At 40.0% G+C, this 20,607-nt stretch overlaps 1 protein-coding gene across 1 annotated transcript in view; it reads left to right on the forward strand.

The window, feature by feature from the left end:
- Positions 1–19,665, forward strand: part of DEFB123 (defensin beta 123) — a 44,558-nt gene extending 24,893 nt beyond the window's left edge. Inside the window, 2 exon segments of the mRNA XM_070486354.1 lie at positions 19,424–19,472; positions 19,475–19,665. Of these exon segments, the coding sequence (XP_070342455.1) occupies positions 19,424–19,472; positions 19,475–19,641 (216 nt within the window). The 3' untranslated portion in view covers positions 19,642–19,665.
- Positions 19,666–20,607: the final 942 nt, after the last annotated feature.

The raw sequence follows: 20,607 nt of genomic DNA on the forward strand, positions 1-20,607 counted from the left end.
ATATGACCAGGAAGTGGCACACATCACTTCTGCTCTCATCCCATTTCCTAGAACTGACTCATATTGCCACACCTACAGGTTCTTACCCAGTCTTTTGGTTTTAAATACCATCCATACTCTGAAAACTCCAAGAGTTACATTGATAGCCTTAAGCTCTTCTCTAATCTCTTTTGACTCATGACATATCTAGCCTGACACCTCCACTTGAATGTCTAACATGTGGAAGGTGATTTTAAAACATTGAAAATTATTTGAAGTTCCTCCCATCAAGGGAAGAAATTTCCCTCTCCTTGAATCCAGGCATGCCTATGACTGCTTTGTCTGGTAAAGTTCTGCAGAAGTGATGCTTTCAAGGCTAGGTCATAAAAGGCCATGCAATCTTCTGCTTATTTGCTGGAGCGCTTGCTCTTGGACCACTGAGATTCCGTGTAGAAAGTCCTTCTACCCCTCAATGAAGCCCAAGCCATACGGAATGATCTGCCATATGCTATGGTTGACAGCCCCAGACTAGCCCAGCCTTCAGGAGCCAGATATGAGTTAAGAAGCATCTAGATAACTCACCCCAAACATTTGATTCTTCCCAGATGAAATCCCAGGCATTGTTATTACATATTGTTTTCTCTAAGATGTCTACATTTTGAGATTAAGTAAATGACTATGATGATGTGATAGTATAATAATCATTAACAATTAATGAGAAGCTACTCTGTTTCAAGTCTTGTCCTAAGCACTTTACATAGATTACTCATTTAATCCTTAAAACACTTCAATGAGATAGGTAACATTAAGATCTCTTTTCACTGGTGAAAATCTTAAATCCACAGAGGTTAAGTAACTTATACAATGTCAGAAAGCTCACAAATTAAAGGTCAAGGATTCAGCCCAAGGCTATCTGACTTCAAAATTCCTGCTCTAGGATGGCATACAGCAGGGGCTCAATAAAATCAATATAGAGTGACAATTTGTGACGTCAGAAAGAGTGGTTAGGAAAAATATTCTCTCGGGAGGTAATAGTTAAGCTAAAACATAAGTGGAATGAAGGAGCCAAACATAGGAAAATCAGGAACAATATTTCAGGTTAGCAAGAATAGCTTCAGAATAGCAATAATCTCAGAATAGCAAGCACAAACGCCCTGAGACAGGAACAATGGAAAGAAGAAAGGCCAGCCTGGCTGAGGAGTGGGGGAGGAGGGGGAATTGGTGTGAGATAAGATCAGAGAGGTATGCAGCAACCAGATCAGGTAAGCCAGGGAGAAGAGTTTGAATTGTATCCTGGGTGCAAAGGATGGCCATAGGATACGGCAACAACATCTAATTTATATTTTTAAAAGATGAGTCTGCGCATCAGAGAATGAAATGTCCAAAAGCAGGATTGGAAGATTGAATATGAGAGTGAAGGAGAGATGGTTCCCCAAAAGAAATCAAAGGGCTGTCACTAGAAGAAAGGGAAGTCACTGCTGAGCACCCAGGGGGCCACTACCAGGTCCTGCAGATGAAGTTGCTGGATTGCAGGATGTGCATATTTTAGGATCTGGTTAAAGGCAAACACCCTCCAAAAAAGTTGCTCTAGTCTGCACTTCCACAATCAAGATATTACTCCTTCCCTGTATCTTACAAAATTGTGGGATGACCAATAAAATAGTATCCTTGCCAATTTGATTGGAGAAATGATACCTCGCTGTCATTTGAATTTGTTTTTCTGTGATTCCTGAGAAGGGGCACAGCCTGGTGCCCAGAGGGACGACCCTGCATGGTAAGTACTCAGATGGCAGGTGGCCAAGGCTGCTGGTACTTCTGAGAGGGCACAGCCAGGCTGGTGCTGGGAGCTTCATCTCTTACTACCATTCTCCTCCCAGTTTTAGCTCCAGTTATGCATATTTCTCATTTTCAACACCAATATAAGCCTTTGTACAGACTTTCCTCTGCCTGGAACACCATTTTGGCTCATCTGCCCGGTGCTTTGGTATTTATTCTTCAAAATACTGCTCAGCGTCACCCTCTAACTCTTCCCCGACCTTCTGGATTTCTTGTGCGTGGCGCCCCCTTGTGGTCGCTTAGTTTAGGCGGTTTGGAGCCGGGTAGAAGGACCTGTACTAAGCCTTGGACGTTGGACCTTGCTGCCTGACCTCTCCCTGCTGGCCGAAATGACCAAAGGAGGCGTGCCAGCTGAGGGTGTGCAACTACACCCTGCGGGCTCAGGGGGCGCGGGGGCTGTACCCGTGGGCAGCTGAGGGCATGTGTGGGTGACATCTGTTCCAGTTGAACAAAAGCACCACAAGCCAGTGAGCCCAGAGCTCTTCTCCATTAGCTTTGCCATCGCATCGGACTTGCAGCTTCGCCTTGGGCCACTTCCAGCCATGAAGCTCCTTTTGCTGACTCTGGCTGCACTGCTGCTGTTGTCCCACCTCACTCCAGGTAACCTGGACCTCTTCCGGGGAGGGGCAGGGTGCGGAGAGTGAGGCCTGGTCACAGAATCCCAAGGGCGGGGAGGATGGGCTGCCAGGCCTCAGGAGGTCACCTTTCGGGGCCACGTAGAGGAGGAGCCCTCACCTGCAGCAGGTGCCAGATCTTGGAAACTACCTACAACATTCAGAGCTTCTCGCTCAGCAACCCCACCCCTGCTCTCCCAGGGAGCATGCGCAGGTGGCGTAGCGTGTGAGAAAGAAGGGAAGAGGTGGGCAGGCGAAGCAGAAGAGGAGAGGGCAGCAGGGGCTCTTTCACAAAATAGTCCCCAGAATGATCTAGCTTTTGTAAAGATCACAACTATCTTAAGGGGGGAGAAAAGCTCGTATTCGCTGTTCCTGTCTCTGTGCCAGACCCTGCGTTGGGAGCTAGGACCACAGAGATAAATGGCATGGCCCTGTGGGGGATGATAAATAGCATTTGCAACCCCAAGTGCCATGAGCTGCAACAGAGGGGAGTCTGGGAGTTGGGGAGCACATGGGTGGGACCAGCCCAGCCTGAGGGCCAGAAGAGTCCTCCTGGAGGGATACCCAGAGTCCTGAGAAGAGCGTGGAAATCAGAAGGGGAAGGAAAAGAGGGGGAAGAAGGAAGGGTGTCCCAGGCAGAGCCCAGCTTATGCAGAGGTCCAGAGGCGGGAGAGCATGCTGCCTTCAGGGAACTGGCACAAAATGGAGGCGTGGGTTAGGGGCGTGGCGAGGAGTAAAGCTGAGGGAGCTTTCAAGGCCCGGGCCTTGATGGGCCTTGAATGCCAGGGCAGGGAGCCGTGGGAAGGCTTAAGCAGACAAGGGCCGTGGTCAGACTTACCCATTCCACCAACGCCAGCATGAGCTATCCGGCCCCTCCTGCTCAACCGATGGAAGCTTCTGTCCACCCCAAGGCTTTCATCTAACCTTTCCACAGGGTCGGAATGTGTGAATTTCCTCAAACAAGCTGACCTCAGTTCTCTATGTGCCTGTGGCAACTGCCTGAAACCCCACTCACCTGGGGTAGAGAGGAAAGTCCCAGAACTGGGTTCGAAACTGCCCCGCCATTTTCTAACTCTGTGGATCCGCAGCAAGTGGCTCAGATGCTCAGAGTTTCAGTTTCCTCCTTTCTCAAACTGCTACAACGATAGTACGGGTATCGTAACATCAGGTTGAGGGAACAACATCGAACACACTGAAATTTTGGTGTGCAAAAAAAATGTAGCTTTTTTATTTTCTGTAACTTATCTGAATTTTCCCAGGAACTTCCATCCTGCTTGTGGGACAGTTAGGGGTAGGAGGCGGGGGAGGGAGCAGAGGGTCTGTGCGTGCCTAGCCTCAGCAGTTAAATACTCATCTTTCCTGGTTTAAAATGGTTTCCAAGTTAGTTCAGTCTCTTTTGAATAAATATTCGGTCTTTTAGCATTTCTCCTTTCTTGTGTCCCCCTTCTGGTTCCCAGGATAGCATCTGGGTTTCGGAGAAAGTAACTTGATATGTCGTTAGTTAATTAATTGATTGGTTCATTCAGTAAACAGCAGGCCACCAGTGGGGCGGGGTGGAAGGTCTTTGTCCCTAGCTTGCTGGTGGGTCCATGGTCAGCCCACCCGGCAGAGGTGAGGTGTGGGGTCTAGTGGAGCTCCCAGGCCTGAGGCTGCTGCTGCCCTGGCTACAGGAAGTGGATTTAAGCATCCCAGTTTCGCCTAGGAAGAGCATTTCCCTCCTACTTCCTGTTGGGTCAGGTGGTGGTGACAAAGACTGAATGGAAGTTTCTTTAGCAGGACCCTCAGCCTTTGCTGCCTGTAGCTTATGGTGAGATGATGTTTCTTGAATTCACCAGGCTCCTCACCTAATAATATATAAAGGAGCTCTTTGAAATTTGGAAATCCCTGATGTTTTTTGATAAATTTTGGTTCTTAAAATTATTGTCTTGCTATGAACTAAAACAGTTCATCTCATTTAAGCTGAGCAGGGACTTTGTCATTCTAACTGTTGTTTACCATTCCCCCAAAGCCCAGAATCTCTGCCCGATTCTGCATTTTGGCAACCAAAGTCTCTCATGATTAAAGGGGAATGAAATAGATTTCACTTTAATATTTTCAAAATATTAAGATTAGGTTAGTTGTGGAAATTCGGGACATTTATGTGTAAAGCCCCAGGACCCAGCAGACATTAGGTTTATGGGGCACGTCACCTACCTTCCCATTACGCCTCCTCCCAGCACCCAGAGTTCTTCCTTTGGAACTTTCATCGCATCTCCACTCAGTCAAATATCCGGGTAGCTATTTCTTTAATGGCTGTTTCTCCCCTCGCTGGACTGGAAGCTCCCTGAGGGCAGGTGTCTACCTCTAACGAGTTTATAGTTGTATCTCCGGTGAATAAGCTTCTTGATCTATACATGTGAGTGTTTCCCTAGGACAGATATCTAGAAAGGAAATTGCTAGGTAAAGACTGTGCACAATTCTTAAATGTGTGAGTTATTGCTAAGTGGCCCCAAAAGGCCAAGACACAGTGTGTGAGACCCTCTTTCCTCTCACTGTCACAACAGCTCATCTTGACACTCTGGAATTAAAAATTGAGATTTCATTGTTAAATGGTGAGGGTTTTCCTCTCTTCTTTGTAAAGTAAAACACAGAATTACAGATCCTGAAAAGCACATGCAACAAATGTGCAGCTGAATGAATTGTTATGAAGTGCACGCTCTTGTGACCACCATCCAGATCCATAAACAGAACATCTGCAGTCACCCCAGAAGCCCCCCACCTACCCTGCATCACAACTGTCTCCCTCCCCCAAAGTAAGCACTATGCTGACTTTTATTGCAGTCAACTCTTTGCATTTCTTAATAGTTCCTTGCTAAGAATGCATCCCTGAAACCCTATTTTTGTCATGCCCACTTTTAAAATCTGATGTCTCGTAAGATTCTTTTAATTTTTTAATTTACCAGTTACATCTTCATCCCTTTCTTGTCATTATAATTTACCTGATGGGTCCTTTGGCCCGTAGTTTCCCACAGTATAGATTTTGTTAATTGCATACTCAAGGTGAAGTTCAGCATCTTCCTCTGACCTCTGTATTTCCTGCACATTGGTACCTGGATCCAGAGGTTTGATCGGGCTCAAGTTCTACCCTTTTTGGCAAAACTTTTGATGGTGATAATGTTCTTTTATCAGGAGGAACATAATATCTTGGTTGTCTCTCTTTTGGTGACAATTACAGTCATCGATGCTCAAAGCCTAGATGCAGCAATTATTTGGGCATTGCAAAATGATGATATTCTATGATGCGTTTTCACTGGTTAGCTGGAATACTAATATAAGAAAGACACTCCTCATCATCTGCTATTTGGTTACCCAGCAGTACAGTTCACATAGGGAGGACAGAATAAATGCTTGGTGATTTTTTCTTTGTGTGTGAATCTGCAAGATAATGATTTATTTTCCTATCATCCCCTAAATGTGACAAAATAGTTTTTAATATCATTATAAACTCATAGATTTAAATATATTTGATAAATTTTCATTCTTTGCTATCTTTACTGTTAGTGAAACTCAAATTGTCCCATCCTTGGCTGGTGGGAGCCTCTTTAATGTCATTCCTGTGCCTTATTTTACATATTCCTGGTAGTCTTTGATAGTTTTGTGATAAAGCCCGTCTTACAAGCACCACGAGGGGCACACCTGATTTCTGACCAAGTCGGATAGTTAACTTGCCGCAGCAAAAAAAATACACGTCAAAGGAACCAAGGGGCATCTCACCCGGTGAAGGAACCAATAGGGCTGCTATAGGATTGAGGGGCAGGGCGGAGTTTAGGTAGAATGTAGAGGAAGCAGTCTTTGACAGACCTCAAGGCAAGGCAGGGCCCTGGGATGGTGTGTAAAGGGGTTCACATCAGGCTTAGGCTGACAAAGGGGTTCAGTGTCCCATTTTCATGAAAAGGACAAAATTAAGAGACATGCGGAATTTCCTTTCCTAAACCCCTTCTCTGACACTCTGTCGCTGGCTCTGGAAATGAGGCTGCTCTTCTGTATTGAGAAACTCCGTTCCTCAGGGCAGAGTGTAATGTTCCAGTCTTGCCGATATGATTTCAAATACTAAGCTTCTGGCAGGCATAATTTGAGAAGAGGTTTTTCAGCACTTTGCCCTTTTGTTAAGTAACAAAAGCAGTTTCACTGGTTCGCAACTGGTCATCTCGTGTGACGAGATATTCTAGGCTCGTCTCGTACAGTTCCTGCGCCAGATCTTGAAGCAACCATTTCTTCGAGAAGCTCTGATTTCTTTACTAGGAAAATAGTATTTCAAAACTATAATCTAGATGCTAGAAATATTCAGTGCTACTAAATTGGTCCTTCTTTGTACATCTTTTTAATAGACAGAACTACGGGGGAAAATCTACACATTGAATATATGTAAGATACCTCATGAATTCATGTCAGTACTTCCTATTCAAAGTGCAGACTACAGGATTTGTACTTAAAATATTCCATATTGCATCTGTATTTTCTTTCTCCCACACCACTATATCAGATATACTCAGATACACTTTTTTTTTCAGATACACTTTTATTTAAAGAACATTTTCTTGTGTTACAGTTTGTGTAGTAGTTTTTCTGATATCTTGCTCTGGTTTTCTTTCTCAAGGCCTCTTCTTGTCTCTATGTTGAATCTCCTTTGCCTGTCTTAATATTTGTCACTTTCTATTGAAATTTTTTTTATGTCTTTTTTCTCAGTTTTATCGTTATCATTTACACGAGATAAAATGTATACATTTTAAGTGTACAATACAATTTTCAACAAATGTATACATTCATGTCACCACCACCACAGTGATGGTAATAGCACATTTCCATGACCCCAGAAAGATCTCTCATGCCCCTTTGCAGTCAGTCACCTCTCCTGTCCCCCAGCCACCAGCAACCACTAGTCTACATTTGTCACTTTAGTTTAGCCTTTTTTAGAATTTCATATAAATGGAATGATACAACATGAATGCTTTTGTGTCTGGCTTTTTCAACTGTAAACATAATGCTTGAGATTCATCCATGTTGTTCGTGTCCCAGTAGCTTGTTCCTTTGTATTGCTGGGTAGTATTCCATTGTGTGACTATACCACAATTGTTTATCAGTTCACTAGTTTTTAGATATTTGGGCAGTTTCCGGTTTTTAGCTATTATAAATAGAGCTACTATGAATGGCCCAGTACAAGTCTTCATTTCTCTAGTGTAAATACCTGAGGACGGAGTTGCTGGCTTGTATGATATGTCTGTGATAAACTTTATAAAAAACTGCAAACTGTTTTCTAAAGTGGTTTCCAGTTGTTCCACATCTTTGTCAACACATGGTATTATCTGTCTTTTCATTTTAGCCATTCCAGTGGGTGTGTAGTTTTAATTGTTGCTTTATTAATGGCTAAAATACTGAATGACCAGTTAAATTGAGCATATTTTGATGTGGTTATTTTCCTTGCATATGTCTTCTTTGGTGAAGTATCCACTTTTAATTGGGTTTTCTGTTGACTAGTGTGTTCCGCATGTTCTAGGTAATCATTCTTTATAAGATGTACACTTTATACAGAAGCCAAAATATAATGATGTACACCTGAAATTTACACAATGTTATAAACCAATGTGACCTCAATAAAAGAAAGAAAAGATGTACGCTTTATAACTATTTTCTTCAAGTCTATAAATTGCCTTTTGATTTACCTAGTGGTATCTTTTGATGGGTAAGAACTTTTAGTTTTGAAGAAGTCCAATGTATTCATTTTTCTCTTCTGTGGCCCATGCTTTTTGTATCCTACATAAAAAAAATTGTACTTGACACAAAGTCAGAAACTTTTTCTCCTACAGTTTCTTCTAGGAGTTTTATTGTTTTAGCTCTTACATTTAGGTCCATGATTCATTTTGAGGTAACTTTTGTGTATAGTGTGAGATAAGGGTTGAGATTCACTTATTTGCACATGGATATGCTAGCATCATTTGAGGAAAAGAATTTCCTGTTCCCCCTATGAATTACCTTGGCACCTTTGTCGAAAATCATTTGACCATAGAGGTTGGGACCAGTTTATGGACTCTCTCTGCCATTCCACTGATCTATATGTCTATCCTTATGCCAGTACCACATTGTCTTGGTTACTGTAGCTTTATAATAAGCCTTGAAATCAGGTAGTGTAAGTCCTCCAACTTCGTTCTTTTAAAAATTAGCTGTTTTAGGTCCTTTGCATTTTCGTATAAATTTTAGAGTCAGCTTGTCAATTTCTACAAAATAGCCTGGTGGAAATTTTCTTGGGACTGCATTAATCAGCTTAAGGAGAATTGAGATCTTACCAATAGTAAAACTTTGAATCCATGAACATGGTATCTCTTTCCATTTATTTATATCGTCTCTTTTTCTCTGAAATGGTTTGTAGTTTGTATTTAAAATGTTTTGCATATTGTAGTGGACTGAATAATGATTCCCCAAAGATGTCCAAGTGCTAATCCTCAGAACCTTTGAATATGTTATGTTATGTGGTAAAAGGGATTTTGTAGATGTTAGCTAAGGAACTTAAGATGGGGAGATTACCTGGGCGGACCCAATGTAATCGAAAGAGACCTAAAGGAGGGAAGCAGGAGATCAGATTGTGGAGTAGGAGAAGTGGTAGTGGATGCAAGAGATGGAAGTGATGTGAAGAAGAGGTCACAAGCCAAGGAATGCAGGCAGTCTGTAGAAGGTGAAAAGGGGAAGGAAATAGCTTCTCCCCTCAGAGCCTCCAGGCGGAACCCACCCTGCTGGCGCCTTCAGCCCAGTGAAACAGGATAAATTTATGTTGTTTTAAGGCACTAAGTTGGTGGTAATTTTGTTACAGCAGCGATACAATAAGAAACAAATACACATATATTTTTGTTAAATTTATCACTGTTACATATTTTTATGCTGTTGTAAATATTTTTAAAATCTCAACTGTTTGTTGCTAGTATATTGACATACAATTAATTTTAAAGATTTTTTTATTTTTTTCCTTTTCTCCCCAAAGCCCCCTGGTTCATAGTTGTATATTCTTAGTTGTGGGTCCTTCTAGTTGTGGCATGTGGGACACTGCCTCAGCGTGGCTCAATGAGCGGTGCCATGTCCGCGCCCAGGATTCAAACTGACGAAACACTGGGCCGCCTGCAGCCATGGGGCCAGCCCCGACATACAATTAATTTTATACATCAATTTTGTATCCTGCAACCTTGCTAAACTCACTTATTAGGTTTAATAGCTTTTTTTGTACATTCCTTAGGATTTTATACATAGATGACCACGTTGTCTTTAAACAATACAGTTCGACTTCTGCCTTTTAAATCTGTATGTCACTCATCAGTAAGTATGATGGTATTGCAGGCTTTTCTTGGATGCCCTTAATTAGGTTGAGGAAGTATCCTTCTATTCAGTGTCAGCTGAGAGGGGTTTTTTTATCATCAACAAATGACAAATTCTGTTAAATGTTTTTGTCTGCATCTATTGAAATGAACATATGATTGGGGGGTCAGCTTTTAGTCTGTTGATGTGGTGAATTATATTGATTGATTTTTCAAATGTTGAACTGACCTTGCATTCCTGGAATGACTCACTCTTGTAGTGAAGTATTATCCTTTTTATACATTTCTGGACTCAGTTTACTGGGATTTTGTTAAGGATTTTTATATCTAGTTTATGAGGGATGTTAGTCTTTAGTTTTATTTTCCTGGAATGTCTTCAGTTTCTGTAACAAGGCAACCCTAGAAGACTTTAAACAGAATTGGCGTTATTTCTTAAATGTTAGGTAGAATTCTCCAATGAAGCCATCTGAACCTAGAGTTTTCTCTGTGGGAAGGTACTTATCTACAAATTCAATTTCTTTCATAAATAAAGGGGTTTTTTATTTATCTACCTCTTTTTGTGTGTGTGTGTGTCTTTTTTTTTTTTTTTTGGTGAGGAAGATTCACCTTGAGCTAAAATCTGTGCCAATCATTCCTCTATTTTGTATGTGGGATGCCTCCACAGCATGGCTGATGAGTGGAGTAGGTCCACGCCCGGGACCCACACCTGCAAACCTGGGCCATGGAAACAGAGTGTGCAGAACTTGAACCACTCAACCACAGGGCCAAACTCATGATTTGTCTATTTCTTCTTGAGTGAGCTTCAGTAGTTTGTGTTTTTCAGGTAATTTGTCTATTTCATGTAAGTTGTCAAATTTATGGTCATAAAATTGTTCATATTATGGCTTATTATCATTGTAATATTTATAGACTCTATAGTGAGACCCTTTCTTCCATTCATAATAATAATTAATGACTTTTTTTTTTCCTGAGCAGCCCTGGCTAGAAGTTTACCAATTTTTTTTATATTTTCAAGGAAGCAGGTTTTGATTTTATTTTGTCTATTATTTCGCTATTTCCTGTTTCACTTACTTTTGCTCCAATCTCTATGATTTTCTTCCTTTCACTTATTTTAGGTTTTTTGCCCTTTTTTCTAGCTTATTAAGACATCAGCATAGATCATTGATTTAAGACCATTCTGTCTCAAATAAGCATAACTATAAATTTCCCTCTAATTGCTGCTTTATCTTGGTGCTACAAACATTTCTGTGTATTGTACTTTTAATTTTAGTCATGTCAAACTTTTCTGATTTCTTTTTCACCCATTATCTATTTAGAAGTATACTGTTCAATTTCCAAATATTTAGGGATTTTCCAGCTACATTTTGCTTGTTGATTTTCAGTTTAATTCTACTGTGGACAGAAAATACATCTTTGTAAGACTTCAATCCTCTTATTTTTATTGTGATGTTGCATTACCCAGAATATGATATATCTTGGTGAATATTCTGTGAGCACTTGAAAAAATGTAGATTTTTCTGTTGTTGGGTAGAGTGTTCTATAAATATCTATAAGTCAGGTTAGTTGATAATGTTGTTCAAATCTTCTATATCCTTATTGATTCTTCTATAACTTATTCTATCAATTATTGGCAGAAGAACGTTGAAATCTGAAACTATAATTGTGAATTTGTCTATCTCTCCTTTCAATTCTATCAGCTTTTTTTAAATTACTGTTTTTTCAATTATTTTATTGAGGTCTTATTGGCTTAGAACATTGTGTAAATTTCAGGTGTACGTTATTATGTTCCAGCTTCTGTATACACTGCTCCATCAGCCTTTTGTTTCATAGATTTTCAAACTCTGTTATTTGACTCATTCATATTTAAGATGTCTTTTTGATAAATTGAGGCTTTGTCACAATGAAATGACTTTTTTTGTACTTGGTAATTTACTTAGTTCTGAAATATACTTTTTAAAATATTAACAAAGCTACTCCAGCTTTCTTTTGATTTGTGATTTCATGGTATTTTTTTATCCTTTTACTTTTAACATAACTATGTCTTTATATGTAGCATGAATTTTTTTATAAACAACATATAGTTACGTGTTGCTTTTTAATCCAGTCTGACAATCTCTGCCTTTAAATTGAGATGTTCAGATTGTTTACACTTAATATACATATCAGTATGGTCGCATTGAACCTGCCATCTATGTGTTTTCTATCTGCCCATCCTTTCTTGGTTCATTTTAGCTTCTTTTCCTCCCATCTTTCAGATTAGTTGAGTTTTTTGTGATTCCACTTTGTCTCCACTCTTGCCTTTTAGCTGTACCTCTGTTTTTATCTTAATGGTTGCTCTAAGATTTACATCTTCACATTTGTATGGTTGTCAAATTGGTGTTTCTGTAGGAGAATGAGGGCTGGGGACCTCCTATTCCACCATCTTGCTGATGTCGCTCCTGAAGTTTTCTTAGTTTTTGAAGATCTCGAAAAGCATATTTCTCCATTTTTGGAGGACTTTTGCTATGCAAAGAATTCTAGATTGTATTTTTTCCTTTCATTCGTTTAAAGATATCTCTACTGTCTTCTAGTGTGCAGTTTCGGACAAGAAATCTTCTATTATTTTTTACCTTCTTTCCTACATACTTAACATGTCTTTTCTTCTAGTTGTTTTTAAGATGTTTTTTCTTTGACATGCTTTTCAAACATTTGATTATGGTATGCCTTTGCGTGGTTTTCTGTATGTTTTATTCTGCTTGGTATTCACTGAGTTTCTTGATTCTATAGGTTTACAGTTTTCATCTAACTTAAAATTTTTCAACCATTATTTCTTTAAAAGTTTTTTATGTCCCTCCCCCCTCCTCTTCTTTTGGTACTCCAGTTGTATATATGTTATACTGCGTGTTATTGTCTTGTCGCTCACTGATGCTTTTCTTTTTTTTCAATATTTTTTCTCTCTGTTTCATTTTGAGTAGTTTCTGTTGCTGTGTCTTCAAGTTCATTATCTTTACTTCTGCAGTGTCTACTCTGTTGTTATTATCACTAAGTAGGTTTTTCATTTAATAGTTAATGTTTCATCTCAAATATTTCTGTGTGAACATTTTTTGCATCTTTATTTCTCTGCTCATCATTCTCACATTTTCCTCTACCTTCTTAAGTATATGGAGTGTATTTATAGTAGCTATTTTATCATCCTTGTTTGCTAGTTCTCTCATCTGTGTCATTTCTGGGCCTGTTAATTGATTTTCTTCTGGTTATGAGTCATATTTTCCTGCTTTTTCTACATGCCTTGAAAATTATTTGAATGATATACATTGTGGATTTTACACTTTCAGTTGCTGGATCTTGTTGTGTTCCTTTAAAGAGTATTGGATTTTGTTCTGGCATGCAATAAGTTAGTTGAAATCAGATTAATCTTTTCAAGACTTACATTTAAGCTTTTTAGTATGGGTACAGGACTTCCTCTAATCTATGGCTAATTCAGCCCCACTACTGATAATAGCCTCTGAGTACCAAATGCTGCAGATTTTACAAGGTCTTTCCATTCAGTCAGGTAGGAACACAAACTATTCCCCACTCTGTTTTATCACTGGGAATTGTTCTGCCTACTTCTTTTTGGTGGTTCTTTCCTAGGCCTTTGGTGGTTTCCTCTTACACATGCACAGGTAAGTACCCCAAGACTAGAGGGAGGGGGGCCAGCCCAGTGGCACAGTGGTTAAGTGCACACGTTCTGCTTCAGCAGCCCAGGGATCACCAGTTTGGATCCTGGGTTCAGACATGGCACCACTTGGCAAGCCATGCTGTGGTAGGCATCCCACATACAAAGTAGAGGAAGATGGGCACAAGTGTTAGCTCAGGGCCAGTCTTCCTCAGCAAAAAGAGGAGGATTGGCAGCAGTTAGCTCAGGGCTAATCTTCCTCAAAAATAAATAAATAATAATAAAAAAAGACTAGAGGAGTAATCTCTGCAGATCTCCATAGTTCGCTTGCTCTGTGTGTGTGTGTGTGTGTGTAGCTCCCTCTTCTCTCACACTGTGACCCACAAGTCCTAGCTGACTTGGCCTCCTTGAACTTCAGTTTCCATCTCCCCCATTCAGTAAGACCACCAGGCTCTATTTCAATTCCTTTTCCTACACTACAGCCCAGAAACTGCTTCCAGGCAGTAAACTGGTGCAATCATAGGACTCACCTTGTTTGTTTCCCTTCTCTCAAGGATCATGATCTTATGCTGCATGTTGTCCAATGTTTGAAAACCATTTTTTCATACACGTTTTGTCCAATTATCTTGTTGTTTAAAGCAGGAGGGTAAATATGGTCCCTGTCACTCCATCTCAGCCTGAAGAAGAAATCCCACTTCTTTTTAATTTTTGCATATTTTTTCTCTTTTTCTCTTAAAATATTATCTGTTAAGATTATTTGCTTTTGTAGCCCTTCCAGGTTAGACGTTTTTCTAAAAAGATTTTTCTTTTACTCCTCATTATTTCTCTAACCTCATTTCTGAATTTTTAATGCTAGTGGATTTTGTGTTATTTTATTTAGTATACACAACAACTCTATAAAATAGGTGCTATTTTTTTTTCAAAAGAGAAATATGAAGGGAAGTAACTTTCTCAAGATCTCCCAGTTTACTTGTGGTGGAACCAAGTTTCAAACCCAGGCCTTTGGGGCTTCCATAGTCCATGCTCTTAATCATTATGCATTACTGATCCTCTGAGAGGAAATATCCATGAAAATCTACAATTGGGATTGGGTGACCAGAGAAGATATGAGTCTCTGCCACCCCTACAAAGCCTTCCTTTTCCATTTCCCGACACTTTTTCCCCTTTTTTGACCCTCTGTTAAAACTGTCGGAAGAAAATAGTTTAATGACTCAAATAGAGGTTAAAGGCTTTGTTCAGCTGATGCACACCAAAGTAGCTCTCTCAGCCAAAGCAGGATTGGAGTTTTCATATGTGTTATTTGGTTTGCTTTAGGAACCAGATTTTGTCTTAATTGTTGCAAAACTTGTGGTTGGAATGGTTGGGGATTGTTTCCATTTGTCATGCTTCTTGCTCAGGATCGTGGGTGCAATCCCATCCTAATAATTGTCAGAACAGTTCTTCCAAGGGCAGTTTTTGAAAGCATCGTGGGTTGTCACTTAGTTAAGATTCATGAGCAGAGTAGGTAGCAAAAAATGGGGTAAAGGAAAAAAAATGATAAGAAAAAAGGGTCAAAGGCAAGGAAAACTAAGGATCCTCTATCATATCTGTGAAATCCTTTTATAGGCTCTTCTCTTGGCCAAAATGAACTCTTTTTATCACCAGTCAAATCTTTGGGAGAGAAACCAAAATTACAGAGGTGCGTAAGTTCTGGGAACCACATCAAGAAGGCCCTTGGTGGGTTGGGGATGCAGTTTGTTCTTGGGAATTTTGGTCTTTAATTGTAGCTTAGGTCGTCTGTTTGGGCAGGATGATATTGCTGGTCTTGATTAGGCATGGTAGGGCACCCTTACTGAGTGGTATTCCTACCAGGAGAAAAAGAAAAAGGAGCACTAACCTTTGGAGAAAAGTGTGCACCAGGGACCACAATCCTGTTGGTAATATCCAAGAGAAGCCACCAGAAGCAAACCCCTAGGTTCCAGAGGTCAGACTATATTTTTCACTCAATAGATGTTTTGGTTGCCTATACAGATGCATTGATACACCAAAAAAATTTTAAAAATCAGAGAGGTCTTGGGAAATGTACCTGTGGCAGTCGTCACTGACAATTACGCATGTGGCCCCCTCACGTGGTGGGATGATGTCTAATGCCAGTTGATGATGAACAGCAGCTTTCTGGAATTCCTCAAGTTGTCAAATGATTATGACAATATTTTTAGTAACATTGTTAGTAAAATGAGTGCCTCTGTCCCTAGAAAGGTAAATAGCATTTCCCAAGTAGGAAAGACAAACTATAATCATTTTTCAGCCACAAGAAGAGCTGTTCCATCTTGTAGGAACAGCTGTAGGAAAAGTGTCTGGTCATTCCCAGAAAAGGCAGACGATAGTAAGTACATATGCAAATCCTTGAGATTTAGGGAGTTGTATAAAAGGTCCCTGAGATGGTGATTCCTTTTCATGTCTCATCTTTACTGTTTTCCTAGGGTTATGAAACTGTCAGATGGGACATAAACTGGAGCTGTCCCCATTATCCAATTAAAACGTCCCCACCAACGTTGTCTAAATAGTTTTTAAGTTTTCTTTACTGTGATAGGTCAAATTTTTCACCGAGCTCCGTTTCAGACAGTCCAGAAACACCAAGCGGCCTTCTTAGTGTTTCCGTAATCCATCTGATTGAAATAAACGTCCACATTTCTCTCAATACACTTTTTCAGAATCTGGTGCTTATGATTGCAGTTTGCTCAAGGTTCCAGAAAAGTTTTTTCTTTCAATTTTTTTAAGTAAACTAATGGCTCTCATACAGATATAAAACTGAACACGTGCCAGAGTCCCACCCCGGCTGAGTCCAGGTTCCTGAGGGATGGACGGTGTCGGCGCAATGAGGGGAAAATAAATAGGACGTGAGACTTGGGTTGGTGTTAGCAAGTCCAACTTTACTGTGCACAAGTGTCGTTTTTATGTTTTTTCAAGATTGGTACAGAAATAGCTCTACAAATATTCTCAGAGAGATAAGGAAGTAAAAAACGAGCACAAGAATATTTATTAGCATTCTATTCTATAGAGCATAAGGTTAATGGTAGTCTTCTCCGCAATTAACTAGTGTTTGTTGTCTCTAAGCTAAAAGAGATAGGTACCTAGACATCTGTCGTAATTCATGGTAAAGTTAAATCAAAGAGAGAAGGTCCAGGCCTCCGGACAGGACAGCGTTCCGTCTGGTTACATCCTGGGGGAGCCATCCCTGCCTCCCTCAATCATTTACGCCATTAGTGTAGATAGTTAATGGGAACAAAAGGCGACTCCAGGGTATCTTATCCCCAGGGCTATTTGCATTCTCAGCGGGCAGTTAAACATCTTTACATTCCCGCGCCCTTTAGGGGGTGAAAGCATTCCTTTGTCTTTTAGATTGTAGAGCTAACAGTCCCTTAAGCACACTGCCCGGAGAAAATATCATTTTGTTAGTAAAGTAAAGGGCTGAAAAGCTAAGCTAAACTATATATCTTCAAGAATAAAAAACAGAAATAAGTATAGACATAACCTTGATAGAAAGCATGCATGTAATTCAGAAAATATCAGGGGTGTCGGCCAGCCATTCTTCACCAAGGGGCATCCCTGCACCCCTCGGCCCTTCTACTCATCAATTATTTATTATTTATTGCTTTTAGGAGAAAACCTCTATAACATTTTAACAGAAAGCAGAAGGTCAAGAATAATATATAGATACTTCTTGATCATCCAATTAACCAGCAAACTTAGAAGGACGATGCATATATATTTAGACAAAGAACTGGAGGGAAAAGGAAACATTAACCAGACAGAGGCCATAAACCTAATTCGACATCTTATCTGGGCAGGATTCCTTTCTGCTTGTCTCAAATGGGACTGTGTGCTCCTCCAATAATTAAATGAAAAATATCTTGAAAGTTACCTAGAGGTGGTCACATTCTCTTACTATATCTAATTTTCCCAGGAGGTAGTGCCTCCCAAGCAGCCACCCAAAGGAGTGAAAACTAGAGGTTAAGAAAGGAAAAGGAATGAAGGGCAATTAGAAGCAGCACAGGTATCAGAACTATGTGAGGGGCTGGCCGGTTATTCTTCACCAAGGGGCGACCCTGCACCCCTCGGTGTTAATCGGCTGGACCCTGTCAAACAGCCGATCAAATGATGTAGCCATGGCTCCTGGCAAACACGTGTTAAAGATTTTATTTAACTTATAATGAGAGAATGAAGCAGATTTTATAACTGGTTCAAAGGACAAATGTATATATGGAGCAAAAGAATGTTGAAATAAATTTACCAATAGACAGAAAATGACTCTCTTTTTCCATGGGCCAGGGGAAGAGAGGAGTCAATTGAACCTCTAAGGAACAGAATATACTTGCATATAGAGAGAAATAATTATTTTTGCATTACTGTCATTTATCAAGAGCTCATAGAGTTGTAAAGTAACTCCCACAGAATCAGAATCAGATAACTCTGAAGCTGGTGATCTGTCTAGTCCAGAGAGTATTGACGCTGTCAGCTACTATTCACATTTTGCCACTCTGGATATTTTGGGCTGGATAATTCTTTGCTGTGCCTGTCCTGTGCATTGTAGGATATTTAGCAGAATCTTTGGCCTCTACGCACTAATTGCCAGTAGCACCGCACATCAGTTTTGACAACAAAAAATGTCTCCAGACATTTCGTTGCCAAACATCCCTTAAGGGAGAAAATCGTCCCAGTTGAGGGCCACTGCTCCAGGCAATGCGTAATTTTCCAATGAAGCACAAATTTTCCCTGATTCCCCATATTGGTCAAAAAATAATCTCAAAGAAAGGTTATTCCTAATCACAAAATAAGCCTTGCCTAAACCTACAGCAGAAAGAAGGAAATAATAAAGATTTAATTACAAATTAGTGAAACAGAGAATAGTCATGGCACCAAACTGAAGAAAATAGTTTAACTGACACAAATAGAGGTTACAGGCTTTATTCAGCTGATGGACATCAGGAAGCGGCTGGAGACCCAAGTCAGAGCAGGCTTGAAGTTTTTATAGAACAAAGAGAAGAAAGAGGTCCTGATTTGGCTCAAATAGTAGATTTCCTCTCTAACTCCTGCAAAACTTGTGGTTGGAATAGTCGGAAACTGTTCCAGATTTTTGTGCCTCTTGGTTGAAGCCATTGGTGCCATCTCATGCCGGAAACTGTCAGAACAGTTCTTTTGAGAGCTGTTTTTGAAAGCCTTATAATGTGTCAGTTAGTCAAGTTTGGGGGTAGAAAAGGTGACGATATGGACGGATTGTTGCCAAGGGCTGAGGGAAGGGAGAATGGGGAGTTATGGTTTAATGGGTACAGAGTGTCAGTTTTACAAGGTGAAAAGAGTTATGAGGATGGATGGTTGCAAAACAATGTGAATGCATTTAATACCACTGAACTGTACATTTAAAAATGGTTAAGATGGTAAATTTATGTTATGTGTATTTTACCGTAATAAAAAAAAAAAATAAGTACAGCCACCATCTTGATGATAGGCCTTGGCAAAAATAAAACAAAACAAAAATAAAATTATGAAGAGAGTGATGGAACGTTAGCCTATATATATATATATATATATATATATATATATATATATGGATGAACCTTGGAAACATTATGCTAAGTGAAAAAGGCCAGACACAAAAGCTCACATATTATGTGATTCCATTGGCATAAAATATCCAGAATAGGCAAATCTGTAGAGAGGAGGAGAAATTGGTGGTTGCCCAGGGATGAGGGGAGAGGAAAATGAGAATGCTTAAGGGGTGCAGGGTTTCTTTTGGGGGTGATTAAAAATTTCTGGAACTAGATAGTGAAGATGGCTGCACAACATTATGACTATACTTAATGCCCCTGAAAATTTTAAAATGCTTACACTGGTAAATTTTATGTTATTTGTATTTTACCACAATTTTTAGAAAGGGAGGGGAAGAGAAAAAGAGAAGAGAAGCCAGGATCAAAGTCAAGGGAAATTGAGGACCCTCTATCACATCCATTTTAATCCTTTTACAGACCTTTCAAGTCTAGAACCTACTTCTTCTTAGAACTGACACTGTCTCCATGCTTCTTTCTTTTTTGTGTCAGGTGGCACCCGAAAATGCTGGAATCTTCATGGCAAATGCCGCCACAAATGCTCCAGGAAGGAAAGGATCTATGTTTACTGCACAAATAGTAAAATGTGCTGTGTGAAGCCCAAGTACCAGCCAAAAGATGACCCACGGTTCTTCGGGTTCCTTGGACCCTAAAGCCATGAAAATGCAGATGAAGCTACCCTGGGTCTCACCTAGGTGGATGCCTGAGCTCTGTCAATAAACACCTTTGGCTGATCCCTGTGTTTGCCTGTTAGTCTCCCCCAGCAATTCTCAGGAGGTCCATGAAGTCAAAATTATTTTCATAATAACAATAAGACATTATTTCTCTTTTTCAATCTCACTTTCTCACAAGTATGCGGTAGAATTTTCTGGAATCTACACGATATATGGTGATATTGTTTTGACAGCCAATGAAAGGTATACTTATGTATCTTTATGTTTCTAGAATTTTTTAAGATGGAGGCTTAAGGTATAAGTGTGTTCATTTTCAGAGATTAACTCAGGTTGTTCTCAGTAACTCTACTGTGCTCTTACTAACTGTCTTTAGTTGTAGTATTAATCTCTGTAACCTCATTATCATCTAATAAATCATTACTTTGAAATTCCAGATTTTCCTCATACCTATATGGAAACACAACAAGAACTAAGGGCACGTTGTTGTCTTGGTCTGCAGAGGTATGTTAACAACCAGTACCAACTGGCTAACAGAGGAAAGAATATGCTCTCCCTGAATGAAAATAATACCTGTTCTAGTCTCTACAGTTCTTTTAAATACAATTTCTGGCACATAATTAAAAAAAATTAGGGGCTGGCCCCGTGGCCGAGTGTTTAAGTTTGAGCACTCCACTTCAGTGGCCCAGGGTTTCACCGGTTCGGTTCCTGGATGCAGACATGGCACCGCTCATCAGGCCATGCTGAGGCAGCATCCCACATGCCACAACTAGAAGGACCCACAACTAAAACTACACAACTATGTACTGGGGGGCTCTGGGGAGAAAAAGGAAAAATAAAATCTTTAAAAAAAAATTTTTTTTTAATTAAAAGACATGCACAGAAAAAGGAAAATTTGACTCATAATCAAGTATAAAAACAGTCAATAGAAGCAGACCCAAAGATGGC

This window comes from Equus asinus, chromosome 15, assembly GCF_041296235.1.
Source record: "Equus asinus isolate D_3611 breed Donkey chromosome 15, EquAss-T2T_v2, whole genome shotgun sequence".
Classification (NCBI taxonomy): domain Eukaryota; kingdom Metazoa; phylum Chordata; class Mammalia; order Perissodactyla; family Equidae; genus Equus; species Equus asinus.